Source organism: Pseudophryne corroboree, chromosome 11, assembly GCF_028390025.1.
Source record: "Pseudophryne corroboree isolate aPseCor3 chromosome 11, aPseCor3.hap2, whole genome shotgun sequence".
Classification (NCBI taxonomy): domain Eukaryota; kingdom Metazoa; phylum Chordata; class Amphibia; order Anura; family Myobatrachidae; genus Pseudophryne; species Pseudophryne corroboree.
Genome location: NC_086454.1, coordinates 348344090 through 348362832, shown reverse-complemented (window position 1 = coordinate 348362832; position 18743 = coordinate 348344090). Strand labels below are relative to the sequence as shown.

Genomic DNA, 18743 nt, shown 5'->3' with positions numbered 1-18743 from the left:
TTTACAATCTGACAGGACCATTATGTAACAGGTAGCACCTATCCTTGTGTATCTATGCCTATTTCCCTATAGAGTGTAAGCTTGTGAGCAGGGCCCTCCTACCTCTGTGTCTGTCTGTAATTACCCAGTTTTAGTTTTATCACTGTAGTTTCCAATTGTAAAGCGCAATGAATATGCTGCGCTACATAAGAGACTGTTACTAAATAATAATGAGACATTTACTATAGAGCTGCGCTATGCACCAATATTCCTGCATCAATTGCTCAGGTGCCTCCCACGTCACTTCCCTGCGCTGTTGCTCCCATTCCCCTCATAATGCCAGGATACGGTTTCTATCACGTGCCGGGGCCGGTTTATAAAGAGACCTGTCTGTAATAGTAAGACTGAGTTTTTTTCAGTCTATCCATAATTGCAGATTTTTTTTTAAAAAAAATACTGTATCGAACTTTTTTATGTCGAACATTTTTCACGTCAACCTTTTCAAGTGTCAACATTTGCCATGTCAACCATTAGTGGTCAACTTAAAAACTGTCGACCCAGTGGTCCATACCCGCCACACACTGCATAGACCAGTAGTACTAGCGCTACAGAAAGAATGGACGGAGCTGAAGGTGACTTAGATAAACGCGGGCACTATGATTCAGTCAGATGCCAGCTTGGCATACAAAGCTATTGGACGGCACCTACGCCAGATTAAGGGCCACATGAGCCCTGGGGGTGAAGGGCCTATTAGGAGAAGTGGATGAGGTGCGGCCGGAGCATGTGGGCGTGTCCACCCGTACGCCCCTCAGCCCCAATGTCTCTCTAAATACGTACAGAATGGAAAAATTACAGCATTTTGTGTGGAAAATCTAAAATACAATTTTATTTTATATGATCTGCGGCCGGCCGTGTACTGGTCATCATCATGGTTTCATGAAAGGGTCCTATTCTTATGTGGCGGCCGTCCCATTGTTATTATACGGCCCTGGAGGGCACACAGGAGCAAATCATTTAAGCCACCTGAAGCCGATACACAGAACTAAGCGAGTAACTTACAGAACAGACTGTAGAGTGTGAGAAGGAGGGCGGCGGCCATGTTGAGGTGGGGGGCGCTGGCTGAACTGCAGTCCACTTTGCCTTTCTTGCAGGAGCACACTTGGATCATCACATCCGTGCTGTACGTCAACGGAGGCTTCCCGGCGTCCGTCACCACCACCGGCAGATTGTAATTGGCTTTCTTCAGGTTGTGAAGGAGGCTGACTTGCGCATGGGTATCTGTAAAAAATCCACAGGAACGGCGTTAACGGAGCAGCAGACAAAGCAAATACAAAGGCTGGAAACTTTATACGTTCTCCGCTTTCCAACATAACTTTATCTATACAGAAGCGCGGAGAGGCCTCACAGAAAGTTCCGTCAGTGTTTATCTCTTATCTGAGGGCATTACTTTTCTGTCCTTTTCCCCGTCGTATTATACAGGATACAAAAGGAAATATTAAATTGACGGAATTGCACAACAATGGATGCCAGGGACCGAGCGCAAAGTGTCTAGCATGTGGTCACGTGTTCCTAAGAAATACACCTTCACCTCTCCCCGCGTAGAGAACCGGGAGTTCAGCTCGCTCTGTCTCTTCCTCTACAGGAGTTTTAATTGACGAGAGTGTCTGTGACTTATCGCTATACTTAAGTGAGAGCAAGACTGTAAAAAAAGTTTATAAAAAAGAAGGAGAAAAAAAAGAACACCCACAAAAAATAGACTATAACTAAACTGCTTTATGTAACCAGAGACTCAATTCCCGGGCAGATTAAAAATGACTTTCTGTAGTATTGATCAAACGTCAGTGTGTATCCAACTAGTTCTACTTTACATTTAAATCACTCATCAATTCATATTACAATTCATTCAGTACGCTTCAAGGTATACAGTCCTAGGGAAGGCTTCTGATGCGCTAAATGTTTTTGGAAGTGGTGGTTTAAGAGAGGAGAGGGCTCCAGGCCCTAAACTCGCTGACATGCGCAGGTCTTCGGGAACCTAGTGCGTATGTAAGGTGATCAGTTGCCACCGCTCCTGTCTCTAAGTCGCGCTGTGCACGTGACGCAATGGCCTTGCGGCGCCAGTTGCAGAGAGGATTTATCCACAAAGTAATTGACAGTAAAAGACTGTATATGGGAGGTAACAGGATTGGCAACCGAAACGCAGGGTGTATCACAGCTCGCAACTGCGATCCCATATACGTTTTTACAATGGCTTCAGCTGCGCTTCCATTCAGTTACTCCGAATATCGAGGTTTGACCGATTTGCGTCCGATGGTTCCATCCTGGTGCACAAGTGCCAGATCAGAGACTCCTTCAGTGGTCAATACAAATCCCAGCAGCCGCTGCGTTTACATATTTCCGATGATGCCTACAAATTCGCAGCTGCGACGGCATTTGCGTACAACACTGAATTAGGCCCTCAGTGCGCTCATTGGTTCCTACCGCACCAAAAGGCTGCATTCCACCCCGCTGCCTGTACGCAGGTGTACGGCAGAGCACCGTGCATACTGTTACATGAGGTGTAGATGTACGGGTACACTCACTGTTCAGCTGGGTTATTTTCCAGGCTTTGTCCGATCCCGCTTGTTTGCCCAAGTCAAATTTAAATGGGTCGGAGTTCGGATGCAGGTCTCGGTCCCATGCCCCCAAGGTAATGACGTTGAGATCTTTCGTGTCTTCGCACATTTTCGCTGAGGTCGGGTAGATGATTGGTGCGTTGTCGTTGACGTCTTCTAACGTGATCTGTAATGTCCCTGTGCCGGTAGCTGGTGGAGTGCCTGGGAAAACAGCGGTACGTGTTATTAGAAGGCGCTGATACATGCATTAATATTAATATTTTATGTTGCATACAACAAACTGCACAAGATGTGGCACAGAACGCAGCGACCGGCCTACCGGTACGTTCTGCCCATCTGCATTAAAGCACCTTGCGCCGAGTGAATATAAGCCGCACAATGGACGCAATTGCACATTGTACCCAAGCCAATCAAATCAGTTGCTGCACACAATACCCACCCCTGTAACAGTTGGTTCATCCGCCCGGTCTGACAGTGGTCTCAGGGGTACTAGGTAGGGAGCGGAGTGCAATATAATATAACGGGGGGTGCTGACTGCATTATCAGTTTATCCAATTTTTAATTACGCTTGGAAGAAGAAAGAAAATCCGCTTTTCTGCCGAGATATTTGAGCGTTGGGGTGATAGCGCGTCATTATAAATCGGGCAGTAAATGAACAGCAGACTAAACTGCCATAAAACACGCACACAAAAACAAGTTGATATGACAAGCGATAGCACCGGTGACACTTCATCCATTTTAATCAGCCGAGCGGAGAACACCGTCTGCTTCCTATTGTGTCTGAAACTTCCCGACCAAACTCCGCTCCCCGAATCTCTTTAATGAAAAATAAATTATTTTCCACTTTTGATTGGACTAATTGAGTCTGTAATAGAAATCCAACGCGTTCTTGGATCTTGATGTATTATTAGGAAAAGTCACGAGACGGAATGGATGAAAACACAATGGAGTATTTGAAATATGATCACAAAAGTCAGCCTTTCATGCATTTAATTAAAATCGCTGTCTTTGGTTCTGCGAATGCGTTATTTCCAGGGCGTACTGATAGTGTCGGAAAGTGGCATTATCTATTATTTTCTTCTGAGCTACAGTAGTGATATTAAAGAGAAAATAAGACAAAAAATAAAATCATCATTGTTAGAATTAGGGAACTGGTAGCGGAAGGACCGGTCTACATTCCCTGCGCCGTGTCATGTACGGTTATCTCTGAGAGAGAGACAATGGTCTGTAGTCAGCCATTATATATTCCTTCAATTGCAGCACTTACTCTTTTTTTCATGGGCAGATTTTAGGAAATGTTATCTAAATTATTGTTTGTACGCAAAAGTAATAATAATTCATCCACAATGCGCTAATGTTCATCGCAGTCGCTTTCATATACTGTCCATTCTGTAATCTGCATTTGTCGTATTATTGAATTTGTAATGCCGGATTTTCATGTCTTTTATGGATGGCTGTGCTCCTTTTAACTTTATTTTGCAACGTTATTTTGTGTATATATATTTGGAACCATTGGGATATAAATCTTTCAGTGGTTGGATACATCTTCTAGCCACTGGCGTATCTATATTGGGTGCAGGGAGGGCTCCCCCCCACCCCCCACTCAGTGGCAAACGCAGGATTTCTGGAGGGGGAGGGGGGGTTCCCAAGTGCAATCCCCAATCTCCCGCTGTATGGGACATTGCAGAGTCTGGGGGAACAGCAGAAGAACATGGTAACGACCCCGGACATTAATGTACACATTGGTCTTTTTATACACTGGATAGTGTATGGAATGCAGTATTAATAATTAACACTATAGATGGTCAATAGTATAGGAAACATATTTAACGAATTTAAATAAAATAAGTGGTCAGGAAAAGGTTACACATCCCATATTAGATAAATACACAAACATAATAGAACCAGTAGGAGACAGAACTACACTTTCTAAGCACACATTCTCCCACCTCATGATAAGGCTCCTGTCTCTTCTTATTGGCAGCTGCTCTCTGGTCCAGTCCACTGATTGAGGACTCAGATCCATACGCACAACAAACTTGGTAGAAGAAGCTGCTACCACCGAGCCATGTGCAGCAGCTCCATCCCTTAATTTGGTGGTCGCAGCTATAGTAATCATATTAAATACTATTGCTATTGTCATAATTTGTGCCACTGGCCAAGAGGAGGGGGGGTTCCCGTGCAACTGGAAACCCCCCCTGCGTTTGCCTATGCCACTGCACACACTACACCCATTTTTTGAATACTGCTCTGTAGCCCCGCACCGGCATCAACAGTGCTATTAAATCACCATGAAAATGGTGCGGCGGCCATTTTCACGGAGTTCTGCGCATGCACAGTAGAGAAATCACTGAGAAAATGGCCGCTGTGCCATTTTCCTGGAGATTTGGCCATGCGTAGTAAAGTTTGAGTCCTCTAGTGCACAGACTCTCATCTTTTCCGGCATAGAGGAGTGGTCACAAACGAAGGAGGCTACCCACGGGTCGCCGCCTCTCTTAAAGTGCCCCAGTATATAGAGGAGAAGACTCATCTGACTTTAGTTGGGAGGGCTGCATAATCCCTGCCCCCATTAATATAACGGGCCAGCAAGTTTGAAATCCACAGTGTCAGAACCAACATTAGCCTGAAACACAGAAACAAGTCAGCAATGAGCTTTTATCTGTCCATTGCACGTTACACATGAAAGCAATAGTCTCATTGGTTGTTAAGGTATACAGCAAATCTTACATCTAATGTAATGTCTATTAGTGAAAGATCCCTAGATTACACAGTCACTGGTATATTCCTCTCACACCCAGCCTTGGAAACAGGAAAAAGCTGAGTAAACCCAAATCATGTGTCGGTGGGAATGGGCCGACTCAGGTTATGTGGGACAAGTCCACAACCCTGGTCCTGACCCAGGTTATTCCCGAGTCTGAGCCAGATATGTGAAAATGAGGATTCAGGTTACTCTAACTGGGTTATATTTAAGGATATCTCAATGAGCTCATTTTAACATAACCGGGGAACAGCCTTTAAGACTGCAACAAAAAACCCCGGGGATGACCCGGCCACATAATCCTGTTCACCCCATTCACACAATCTAGGGGTTTTATTGGGGTCCTTACCTCGTTGTGAAAGGGGTATCAACATGGGCTGAAACTGCATTCATTATACCGGATTGGAACCAGCATTTGGGCGTAAAAGGGGTATTAGATACAATATAGGCATGTATATATATATATTATATACACAAAAAAGTTCATATAGGTAGATAAACAATTATAAAGATTTTTAAATCATATGTGACGTAGCCAAATTTTCAATGCATGTGATATGATTTATACTGGAAATAGGTCAGAAACGCAGCAATCGTACGTACACGGAACACACGATCTTTAACGTGATAGAACGTTGCACTAAAAGCCGGGATTATACACACTGTAATAGCATGTCCTGTGTTAAACCTCCACACAAATGAATATACACAGCTGATAGTGCTGTAATTTAGATGGGAAATCTGTATTAGCGCTAGTAATAAGCGCTGAAGCTCAGCAGCTGTACTACACACTGATTTCATCACTTTAATTTTTAATCAAGACTGTGTGATGACATATTAAAGCAATATTTTGCCTTTCATTTATATGATTAAAATAGCAAAAAGATGCATCTGGAGCAGAGTTCCTAATTATTGCACTGGCGAGTACAAGATAAGAGAATTAATTGTGTTGCTATCAAAACTAATTGTCTGTTTTCTACCAAATTAGGCAGAAGCAGAATGTGGCGATTAATCTGCATTCAGAGTGCTATGGCTGGTGGAGTCAGAGTGATACAGTATCCGGTGACTGGTGTTATGTCACATATAGGGGTCTCTATATGGCTGGTGGAGTCAGAGATACAGTATCCGGTGACTGGTGTTATGTCACATATAGGGGCCTCTATATGGCTGGTGGAGTCAGAGTGATACAGTATCCGGTGACTGGTGTTATGTCACATATAGGGGTCTCTATATGGTTGGTGGAGTCAGAGTGATACAGTATCCGGTGACTGGTGTTATGTCACATATAGGGGCCTCTATATGGCTGGTGGAGTCAGAGATACAGTATCCGGTGACTGGTGTTATGTCACATATAGGGGCCTCTATATGGCTGGTGGAGTCAGAGTGATACAGTATCCGGTGACTGGTGTTATGTCACATCTAGGGGCCTCTATATGGCTGGTGGAGTCAGAGTGATACAGTATCCGGTGACTGGTGTTATGTCACATATAGGGGCCTCTATATGGCTGGTGGAGTCAGAGTGATACAGTATCCGGTGACTGGTGTTATGTCACATATAGGGGTCTCTATATGGCTGGTGGAGTCAGAGATACGGTATCCAGTGACTGGTGTGATGTCACATATAGGGGCCTCTATATGGCTGGTGGAGTCAGAGTGATACAGTATCCGGTGACTGGTGTTATGTCACATATAGGGGTCTCTATATGGCTGGTGGAGTCAGAGATACGGTATCCAGTGACTGGTGTGATGTCACATATAGGGGCCTCTATATGGCTGGTGGAGTCAGAGATACAGAATCCAGTGACTGATGTTATGTCACATATAGGGGTCTATTTATATGGCTGGTGGAGTCAGAGATACAGTATCCGATGAGGGGTCAGTGACGCAGCGCGAGGTGTACAGGGGTCAGTGACGCAGCGCGGGGTGTAGAGGGGTCAGTGATGCAGCGCAGGGTGTAGAGGGGTCAGTGACGCAGCGTAGGGTGTAGAGGGGTCAGTGATGTAGGGTAGAGGAGGGTGCAGAGAGGTCAGTGATGTAGGGTAGAGGAGGGTGTAGAGGGGTCAGTAATGTAGGGTAGAGGAGGGTGTAGATGGGTCAGTAATGTAGGGTAGAGGAGGGTGTAGAGGGGTCAGTGATGTAGGGTAGAGGGGTCAGTGATGCAGCGCAGGGTGTAGAGGGGTCAGTGATGTAGGGTAGAGGAGGGTGTAGAGGGGTCAGTGATGTAGGGTAGAGGAGGGTGTAGAGGGGTCAGTGATGTAGGGTAGAGGAGGGTGTAGAGGGGTCAGTGATGTAGGGTAGAGGAGGGTGTAGAGGGGTCAGTGATGTAGGGTAGAGGGGTCAGTGATGCAGCGCAGGGTGTAGAGGGGTCAGTAATGTAGGGTAGAGGAGGGTGTAGAGAGGTCAGTGATGTAGGGTAGAGGAGGGTGTAGAGGGGTCAGTGATGTAGGGTAGAGGGGTCAGTGATGCAGAGCAGGGTGTAGAGGGGTCAGTAATGTAGGGTAGAGGGGTCAGTGATGTAGGGTAGAGGAGGGTGTAGAGGGGTCAGTGATGTAGGGTAGAGGAGGGTGTAGAGGGGTCAGTGATGTAGGGTAGAGGAGGGTGTAGAGGGGACAGTGATGTAGGGTAGAGGAGTCAGTGATGCAGCGCAGGGTGTAGAGGGGTTAGTGATGTAGGGTAGAGGAGGGTGTAGAGGGGTCAGTGATGTAGGGTAGAGGAGGGTGTAGAGGGGTCAGTGATGTAGGGTAGAGGAGGGTGTAGAGGGGTCAGTGATGTAGGGTAGAGTGGGCAGTGATGCAGCGCAGGGTGTAGAGAGGTCAGTGATGTAGGGTAGAGGAGGATGTAGAGGGGTCAGTGATGTAAGGTAGAGGGGTCAGTGATGCAGCGCAGGGTGTAGAGGGGTCAGTGATGTAGGGTAGAGGAGGGTGTAGAGGGGTCAGTGATGTAGGGTAGAGGAGGGTGTAGAGGGGTCAGTGATGTAGGGTAGAGGAGGATGTAGAGAGGTCAGTGATGTAGGGTAGAGGGGTCAGTGATGCAGCGCAGGGTGTAGAGAGGACAGTAATGTAGGGTAGAGGAGGGTGTAGAGGGGTCAGTGATGTAGGGTAGAGGAGGGTGTAGAGGGGTCAGTGATGTAGGGTAGAGGAGGGTGTAGAGAGGTCAGTGATGTAGGGTAGAGGAGGGTGTAGAGGGGTCAGTGATGTAGGGTAGAGGGGTCAGTGATGCAGAGCAGGGTGTAGAGGGGTCAGTAATGTAGGGTAGAGGAGGGTGTAGAGGGGTCAGTGATGTAGGGTAGAGGAGGGTGTAGAGGGGTCAGTGATGTAGGGTAGAGGAGGGTGTAGAGGGGTCAGTGATGTAGGGTAGAGGAGGGTGTAGAGGGGTCAGTGATGTAGGGTAGAGGAGGATGTAGAGGAGACAGTGATGTAGGGTAGAGGAGGATGTAGAGGAGACAGTGATGTAGGGTAGAGGAGGTTGTAGAGGGGACAGTGATGTAGGGTAGAGGAGGGTGTAGAGGGGTCAGTGATGTAGGGTAGAGGAGGGTGTAGAGAGGTTAGTGATGTAGGGTAGAGGAGGGTGTAGAGGGGTCAGTGATGTAGGGTAGAGGGGTCAGTGATGCAGAGCAGGGTGTAGAGGGGTCAGTAATGTAGGGTAGAGGAGGGTGTAGAGGGGTCAGTGATGTAGGGTAGAGGAGGGTGTAGAGGGGTCAGTTATGTAGGGTAGAGGAGGGTGTAGAGGGGTCAGTGATGTAGGGTAGAGGAGGGTGTAGAGGGGTCAGTGATGTAGGGTAGAGGAGGGTGTAGAGGAGACAGTGATGTAGGGTAGAGGAGGTTGTAGAGGGGACAGTGATGTAGGGTAGAGGAGGGTGTAGAGGGGTCAGTGATGTAGGGTAGAGGGGTCAGTGATGCAGCGCAGGGTGTAGAGGGGTCAGTGATGTAGGGTAGAGGAGGGTGTAGAGGGGTCAGTGATGTAGGGTAGAGGAGGGTGTAAAGGGGTCATTGATGCAGCGCGGGGTGTAGAGGGGTCATTGACGCAGCGCAGGGTGTAGAGGGGTCATTGACGCAGAGCAGGGTGTAGAGGGGTCATTGAAGCAGCGCAGGGTGTAGAGGGGTCATTGATGCAACGCAGGGTGTAGAGGTGTCAGGGATGCAGCGCAGGGACTAGGGGGGTCAGGGACGCAGAGCAGGGATGCAGCACAGGGTGTAGAGGGGTCAGGGACGCAGCGCAGGGTGTAGAGGGGTCATTGATGCAGCGCAGGGTGTAGAGGGGTCATTGACGCAACGAAGGGTGTAGAGGGGTCAGGGAAGCAGTGCAGGGTGCAGAGGGGTCAGGGACGCAGCGCAGGGTGTAGAGGGGTAAGAGACACAGCGCAGGGTGTAGAGGGGTCAGAGACACAGCGCATGGTGTAGAGGGGTCAGGGACGCAGCGCAGGGTGTAGAGGGGTCAGACACAGCGCAGGGTGTAGAGGGGTCATTGACGCAGTGCAGGGTGTAGAGGGGTCAGGGACGCAGCTCAGGGTGTAGAGGGGTCAGGGATGCAGCGCAGGGTGTAGAGGGGTAAGAGACACAGCGCAGGGTGTAGAGGGGTCAGAGACACAGCGCAGGGTGTAGAGGGGTCAGAGACACAGCGCAGGGTGTAGAGGGGTCAGAGACACAGCGCAGGGTGTAGAGGGGTCAGGGACGCAGCACATGGTGTAGAGGGCGCAGGGACGCAGCACAGGGTGTAGAGGGGTCAGAGACACAGCGCAGGGTGTAGAGGGGTCAGGGACGCAGCGCAGGGTGTAGAGGGGACAATAGTGAAGTACGGTGCAAACGGTAATTTCCACATTGGGCTTCACTTGGTCTAGAACCAGCCCTGAATGCATAACCAGTAAAAGAGGGGAATACAGTCAGGACAGTTTTTGGAGTTTTCCCATGTAGGGTTATAGCCTCACCCTATACACTCCTGACAACACTCCAGAATTTCTTTGGACTGATCCCATACTGTCAAGGGTTGACATACTGGTGGGCAGGGCTTTGTTGGAGATGGGCGTGGCTTATTGTGTCGGGAACATTTGCACTGGAATAATGTCAGGTATGGGACCCTTCTGAGAAGACATGCACAGTGCGGAGAAGGCATGTGTCACTGTATGTATACTATGACGTCCACAGCTAATCCTTATAATGACCACACAATACTGTCCACAGGCTGACTATCTGACACGTGTATCAAAATTCCAAATTAAATGTTATACAGAAATCTAAATCCTGTCGCTCTTATGTAATCTCTTCATTTATTATTCATTGCCTGCAGCTGACTGATTTTTTAAATAATTAATCATCCTGCGCTAAACCATGCAGTCATTTGGGAATGCAGGAGGTACTTGAAAGTAGCAAGTGCTGCACCTGTGCGTAAGTTCATTAATCAAGTTCTAAATAGGACTAGAGCCTTCTACATGCCTCTTCCGTGAGGGGGAACTACTGATCCATGGCGGATAGAGAGGCGTGCTGCTGGATGTTAATGGTTAACACCGCCAAACTAGCGGGACTTAAAATAGAAGCCACCAATAGCAAAGGTTGCTATTGCAAAGCCGCCATGCTTTGGAAACCTACTCTCCTACCACAGTATACTCTGCGCCACCCTATCCGGTCTTTCGAGGCAACAGCCGGTACTCACCATTGTCTATTGCTAGGATCAGCGAGGTGTACGTGTTGTTATGGACAAACATGGACTCTCGGTCGAGCGGGCCTGTTGTGTTGACTGTCCCATTCACTGGGTTAATGGAGAGCCAGCCAGCGTCATCCTTCAGCATGGAGAACCTAGAAGATAAGATCATAGAGTCAGATGTATCACACAAGGCGCATAGGGTCTAATTCAGATCTGATCGTTCACTAGGAGTTTTTTGCAGCACTGCGAGCAGATAGTCGCCGCCCATAGGGGAGTGTATTTTCGCTTTGCAAGTGTGTGAACGCCTGTGCAGCCGAGCAGTACAAAAATGTATTGTGCAGTCTCTGAGTAGCCCAGAACATACTCAGCCGTTGCGATCACTTCAGCCTGTCCGGGCCCGGAATTGACGTCAGACACCTGCCCTGCAAATGCTTGGACACGCCTGCGTTTTTCCAACCACTCCCACAAAACAGTCAGTTTCCACCCACAAACGCCTTCTTCCTGTCAATCTCCTTGCGATCGCCCGTGCGAATGGATTCTTTGTACAATCCATCGCCCAGCAACAATCCGCTTTGTACCCATACGACGCACCTGCGCATTGCGGTGCATGCGCAGTTGTGACCTAATCGCAGCGCAGTGAAAAATCCTAGCATGCGATCAGGTCTGAATGACCCCCATAGTCCTACTGATGTAGCATCTGGTAATAGCTCATCTTGTGTATCACAGAGGAAATGCAGTACGAAACACGTACGGGGCACAGCATATTATTTAGCTGCGGTCTGCTTAGTAGATCGAGTCCACCTTTGTAGGGTTCCCGTAGAGGAGAGTAAGGAGATCTGAAGCACCTGCCTCTTATGGGGTGTTGGTAGCTAATAAATAAGCCCCAATAACTGGTCATCTGACTCCATTTAAGCCAGCATCTCACAGGAACCCACCAACATAACAGAGGTGAAGCTGTTTTGGACTGAGGGATGGAGTAAAATCCTCCAAGCCGATGTTCACAACTAGTCAACAATTACTGGAAACGTTTACATGCAGTTATTGCTGCACAAGGGTCAGACCGGATACTGAAAGCAAAGGGTCACATACTTTTATCACAGATATGTAATATTGCATCATTATCCTCAATAAACAAAAATGATCACATCTAATGTTTTTGTCTGATTTGTTTGATCTGGTTCTTTATCTACCATTAGGACTTGTGTGAAAATCTGAGGTAGTTTTAGGCCAAATTTCAGCAGAAATATAGAAAATTCTGAAGGGTTCACAAACTTTCAAGCATCACTGTTAAACGTGGCTGCATTACATACTGGCCATTTGGTGTTATGTATTAAGCTGGACAACGTTATTAGAGGTGGGAAGAGAATCAGGGATGATTGAACATAATGTAACACGAAGAGAAGGAAAGCAATATAAAAACATAATGAAAAAATTAGACAGTCTACAAAAAGCAGAGAACTTACCATCTATGGGGGTCATTCCTATTTGATCGTAACTGTGCTAAATTTAGCACAGCTACGATCAGGCACTCACACATGCGGGGGGACGCCCAGCACAGGGCTAGTCCGCCCTGCATGTCAGTTTCGGCCCCCCTGCAGAAATGCAAAAGCATCGCACAGCGGCGATGCTTTTGCATTTGAGGAGTAACTCCCGGCCAGCGCAACTCCTGCGGCTGGCCGGGAGAACCTTTTCGCTGCACGGGTCGCAGCGGCTGCGTGTGACGTCATGCAGCCACCGCGCCCCCCCCCCCCCCAACAGTCCGGCCATGCCTGCGTTAGCCGTCTGGCTTGTGCCGGCGCATGCGCAGTACTGACCCAATCGCACTGCTGCGATAAACTGCAGCGTACGATCGTGTCAGAATGACCCCCTATATCGCTCTCTCTTTGCTATAACTTTTGGGAAGTTCCTAATTCTATTAGGCTGCGGGTTTCATAACACTTCTTTAATAGCCACCTCCATTATTCTTAAGGTAATTGCTTTGTTGGCACTGGTCACAATTCTCTCTTCATGATGCTAATTATCAAGGGCCCGTTGGCCCCCAATAATTACGTTTTAGATTTGATACCAGGTGCTAGAGCAATTCATCATTGCGCCGGCACACGGACAGCTGATCCGAAAATCAGCTGTCCACCCAAATCTTGGCACTTCCAAGTTTGACCTCGGCAGTGCTACTGCACATGCGTGATTGTGGGTTCACGCTTGCATGACCTCTGGCAGTGGTGGAGAAATACGAACGGATGCCTCTTTGCACCCATTGTCCGAGAACAGATTACATCTGGAGATGGTGAATGTTCTCGCAGTCAAGCTCCATAAATATTGTACTTATCCATCATGCAGTACCATCAGGGAGGCGTCCGATTGGCTCCAAATTTATTCTGCAGCAGGACAACGACCCCAAACATACAGCCAATGTCATTAAGAACTATCTTCAGCGTAAAGAAGAACAAGGAGTCCATGAAGGGATGATATGGCCCCCACAGAGCCCTGATCTCAACATCATCGAGTGTCTGGGATAACATGAAGATACAGAAAGATCTGAGCAAGCTACATCCACAGAAGATCTCCAAGATGTTTGGAACAACCTCCTGCTGAATTCCTACAAAAACTGTGTGCAAGTGTACCTAGAAGAACTGATGCTGTTTTGAAGGCAAAGAGTGGTCACACCAAATACTGATGTGATTTACATTTCTCTTCTGTTCAGTCACTTTGCATTTTGTTAATTGATAAAAAAATAAACTATTAACACTTCTAGTTTTGAAAGCATTCTTACTGTGCAGCATTTTTTACACACCTGCCTAAAACTTCTACACAGTACTATATATATAATAAGAATTTACTTACCGATAATTCTATTTCTCGGAGTCCGTAGTGGATGCTGGGGTTCCTGAAAGGACCATGGGGAATAGCGGCTCCGCAGGAGACAGGGCACAAAAGTAAAGCTTTTACAGGTCAGGTGGTGTGTACTGGCTCCTCCCCCTATGACCCTCCTCCAGACTCCAGTTAGGTACTGTGCCCGGACGAGCGTACACAATAAGGGAGGATTTTGAATCCCGGGTAAGACTCATACCAGCCACACCAATCACACCGTACAACTTGTGATCTAAACCCAGTTAACAGTATGATAACAGAGGAGCCTCTGAAAGATGGCTTCCTAAACAATAACCCGAATTAGTTAACAATAACTATGTACAAGTATTGCAGATAATCCGCACTTGGGATGGGCGCCCAGCATCCACTACGGACTCCGAGAAATAGAATTATCGGTAAGTAAATTCTTATTTTCTCTATCGTCCTAAGTGGATGCTGGGGTTCCTGAAAGGACCATGGGGATTATACCAAAGCTCCCAAACGGGCGGGAGAGTGCGGATGACTCTGCAGCACCGAATGAGAGAACTCCAGGTCCTCCTTTGCCAGGGTATCAAATTTGTAAAAATTTACAAACGTGTTCTCCCCTGACCACGTAGCTGCTCGGCAGAGTTGTAATGCCGAGACCCCTCGGGCAGCCGCCCAAGATGAGCCCACCTTCCTTGCGGAATGGGCCTTAACAGATTTAGGCTGTGGCAGGCCTGCCACAGAATGTACAAGTTGAATTTTGTTACAAATCCAACGAGCAATCGACTGCTTAGAAGCAGGTGCACCCAACTTGTTGGGTGCATACAGTATAAACAGCGAGTCAGATTTTCTGACTCCAGCCGTCCTTTAAATGTATATTTTTAAGGCTCTGACAACGTCCAACAACTTGGAGTCCTTCAAGTCGTCTGTAGCCGCAGGCACTACAATAGGCTGGTTCAGGTGAAACGCTGATACCACCTTAGGGAGAAAATGCGGACGCGTCCGCAGCTCTGCCCTATGTCGAATGGAAAATTAAATAAGGGCTTTTATAAAACAAAGCCGCCAGTTCAGATACTCTCCCGGCCGAAGCCAGGGCCAGTAACATAGTCACTTTCCATGTGAGATATTTCAAATCCACATTCTTTAGTGGTTCAAACCAATTGGATTTGAGGAAATCTAAAACTACATTTAGATCCCACGGTGCCACCTTAGGCACCACAGGAGGCTGTATATGCAGTACTCCTTTGATAAAAATCTGGACCTCAGGGACTGAGGCCAATTCTTTTTGGAAGAATATTGATAGGGCCGAAATTTGAACCTTAATAGATCCCAATTTGAGACCCATAGACAATCCTGATTGCAGGAAATGTAAGAAAAACGACCCAGTTGAAATTCCTCCATCGGAGCACTCCGCTGCTCGCACCACGCAACATATTTTCGCCAAATACGGCGATAATGCTTCGCGGTGACTTCCTTCCTTGCCTTTATCAAGGTAGGAATGACTTCTTCTGGAATGCCTTTTCCTTTTAGGATCTGGCATTCAACGCCATGCCGTCAAACGCAGCCGCGGTAATTCTTGAAAAAGACAAGTACCCTGCTGAAGCAGGTCCCTTCTCAGAAGTAGAGGCCACGGATCGTCCGTAACCATCTCTTGAAGTTCCGGGTACCAAGTCCTTCTTGGCCAATCCGGAGCCACTAGTCTTACTCCTCTTTGCCGTATAATCCTCAATACCTTTGGTATGAGAGGCAGAGGAGGAAACACATATACCGACTGGTACACCCAAGGTGTTACCAGCGCGTCCACAGCTATTGCCTGCGGATCTCTTGACCTGGCGCAATACCTGTCCAGTGTTTTGTTGAGGCGAGACGCCATCATGTCCACCATTGGTTTTACCCAACGGTTTAATAGCATGTGGAAAACTTCTGGATGAAGTCCCCACTCTCCCGGGTGAAGGTCGTGTCTGCTGAGGAAGTCTGCTTCCCAGTTGTCCACGCCCGTGATGAATACTGCTGACAGTGCTATCACGTGATTCTCCGCCCAGCGAAGGATCCTGGCAGCTTCTGCCATTGCCCTCCTGCTTCTTGTGCCGCCCTGTCTGTTTACATGGGCGACTGCCGTGATGTTGTCCGACTGGATCAACACCGGTCTTCCTTGAAGCAGAGGTTCCGCCTGGCTTAGAGCATTGTAGATTGCTCTTAGTTCCAGAATGCTTATGTGACGAGACTTTTTCAGGCTCGACCACACTCCCTGGAAATTTCTTCCCTGTGTGACTGCTCCCCAGCCTCTCAGGCTGGCCTCCGTGGTCACCAGGATCCAATCCTGCATGCCGAATCTGCGGCCCTCCAATAGATGAGCCTCCTGCAACCACCACAGAAGGGATACCCTTGTCCTCGGCGACAGGGTTATCCGCAGGTGCATCTGAAGATGCGACCCTGACCATTTGTCCAACAGATCCGTTTGCATGGAATCTGCCGAAAGGGATTGCTTCGTAAGAAGCTACCATTTTTTCCCAGGACTCTTGTGCATTGATGTACAGACACCTTTCCTGGTTTTAGGAGGTTCCTGACCAGGTCAGATAACTCCTTGGCTTTTTCTTCGGGAAGAAAAACCTTTTTCTGAACTGTGTCCAGAATCATCCCCAGGAACAGCAGACGAGTTGTCGGCATTAATTGGGATTTTGGAATATTCAGAATCCATCCGTGCTGCTTTAGCACCTCTTGAGATAGTGCTAAACCCATCTCTAGCTGTTCTCTGGACCTTGCCCTTATTAGGAGATCGTCCAAGTATGGGATAATTAATACGCCTTTTCTTCGAAGAAGAAATATTATCTCGGCCATTACCTTTGTAAAGACCCGAGGTGCCGTGGACAAACCAAACGGCAGCGTCTGAAACTGATAGTGACAGTTTTGTACAACGAACCTGAGGTACCCCTGGTGTGAGGGGTAATTGGAACGTGGAGATACGCATCCTTGATGTCCAAGGATACCATAAAGTCCCCTTCTTCCAGGTTCGCTATCACTGCTCTGAGTGACTCCATCTTGAACTTGGACTTCTTTATGTACAGGTTCAAGGACTTCAGATTTAGAATAGGCCTTACCGAGCCATCCGGCTTCGGTACCACAAAAAGAGTGGAATAATACCCCTTCCCTTGTTGTAGAAGAGGTACCTTGACTATCACCTGCTGAGAATACAGCTTGTGAATGGCTTCCAAAACCGTCTCCCTTTCTGAGGGGGACGTTGGTAAAGCAGACTTCAGGAAACGGCGAGGTGGCTCTGTCTCTAATTTCAACCTGCACCCCTGAGATATTATCTGCAGGATCCAGGGATTTACCTGCGAGTGAGCCCACTGCGCGCTGTAATTCTTGAGACGACCGCCTACCGCCCCCGAGTCCGCTTGCGAAGCCCCAGCGTCATGCTGAGGCTTTTGTAGAAGCCGGGGAGGGCTTCTGTTCCTGGGAAGGAGCTGCCTGTTGCTGTCTCTTCCCTCGTCCTCTGCCTCGTGGCAGATATGAATAGCCCTTTGCTCTCTTATTTTTAAAGGAACGAAAGGGCTGCGTTGAAAAGTCGGTGCCTTTTTCAGTTGGGGAGTGACTTGAGGTAGAAAGGTGGATTTCCCGGCCGTAGCCGTGGCCACCAAATCCGATAGACCGACCCCAAATAACTCCTCTACGCATCGCCTGTCCACTGTCGTGTCCATAAAGCTCTTCTGGCCGAAATGGACATAGCACTTACCCGTGATGCCAGTGTGCAGATATCTCTCTGTGCATCACGCATATAAAGAAATGCATCCTTTATTTGTTCTAACGACAGTAAAATATTGTCCCTGTCCAGGGTATCAATATTTTCGATCAGGGACTCTGACCAAACTACCCCAGCCCTGCACATCCAGGCAGTCGCAATAGCTGGTCGTAGTATAACACCTGCATGTGTGTATATACCTTTTTGGATATTTTCCATCCTCCTATCTGATGGATCTTTAAGTGCGGCCGTCTCAGGAGAGGGTAACGCCACTTGTTTTGATGAGCGTGTTAGCGCTTTGTCCACCCTAGGAGGTGTTTCCCAGCGCTCCCTAACCTCTGGCGGGAAAGGGTATAAAGCCAATAACTTCTTTGAAATTAGCAGTTTTTTATCGGGGCACCCCACGCTTCATCACACACGTCATTTAATTCTTCTGATTCGGTAAAAACTACTGGTAGTTTTTTTACACCCCACATAATACCCTGTTTAGTGGTACCTGTAGTATCAGCTAAATGTAACATCTCCTTTATTGCCAAAATCATATAACGTGTGGCCCTACTGGAAAATACGGTTGATTCGTCACCTTCACCACCGGAATCAGTGCCTGTGTCTGGGTCTGTGTCGACCGACTGAGGCAAGGGGCGTTTTACAGCCCCTGACGGTGTTTGAGGCGCCTGGACAGGCACTAATTGAGTGTCCGGCCGCCTCATGTCGGCAAACGACTGCTTAAGCGAGTTGACGCTATCCCGTAATTCCACAAATAAAGGCATCCATTCTGGTGTCGACCCCCTAGAAGGTGACATCCTCATATTTGGCAATTGCTCCGCCTCCACACCAATAACGTCCTCATACATGTCGACACACACGTACCGACACACAGCAGACACACAGGGAATGCTCTATACGAAGACAGGACCCACTAGCCCTTTGGGGAGACAGAGGGAGAGTCTGCCAGCACACACCAAAAAGCGCTATATATGACAGGGATAGCCTTATGATTAAGTGCTCCCTTATAGCTGCTTTTATATTAATATATTGCCATTTATTTTGCCCCCCCTCTCTGTTATACCCTGTTTCTGTAGTGCAGTGCAGGGGAGAGACCTGGGAGCCTTCCTGACCAGCGGAGCTGTGACAGAAAATGGCGCCGTGTGCTGAGGAGATAGGCCCCGCCCCTTTTCCGGCGGGC

General features: G+C 47.9%; 1 protein-coding gene across 3 annotated transcripts in view; it reads right to left on the bottom strand.

Annotated features, from left to right (window-relative positions):
* Positions 1-18743, bottom strand: part of CDH13 (cadherin 13) — a 1087951-nt gene that overhangs the window by 58754 nt on the left and 1010454 nt on the right. For all 3 annotated transcript variants that reach the window (XM_063945965.1, XM_063945966.1, XM_063945967.1), the window contains 3 exons: positions 10996-11138; positions 2559-2792; positions 1039-1257 (listed from right to left, as the gene is read on the bottom strand). In XM_063945965.1, coding sequence (XP_063802035.1) covers positions 1039-1257; positions 2559-2792; positions 10996-11138 — 596 coding nt within the window. The remainder of the gene's footprint in view (positions 1-1038; positions 1258-2558; positions 2793-10995; positions 11139-18743) is intronic.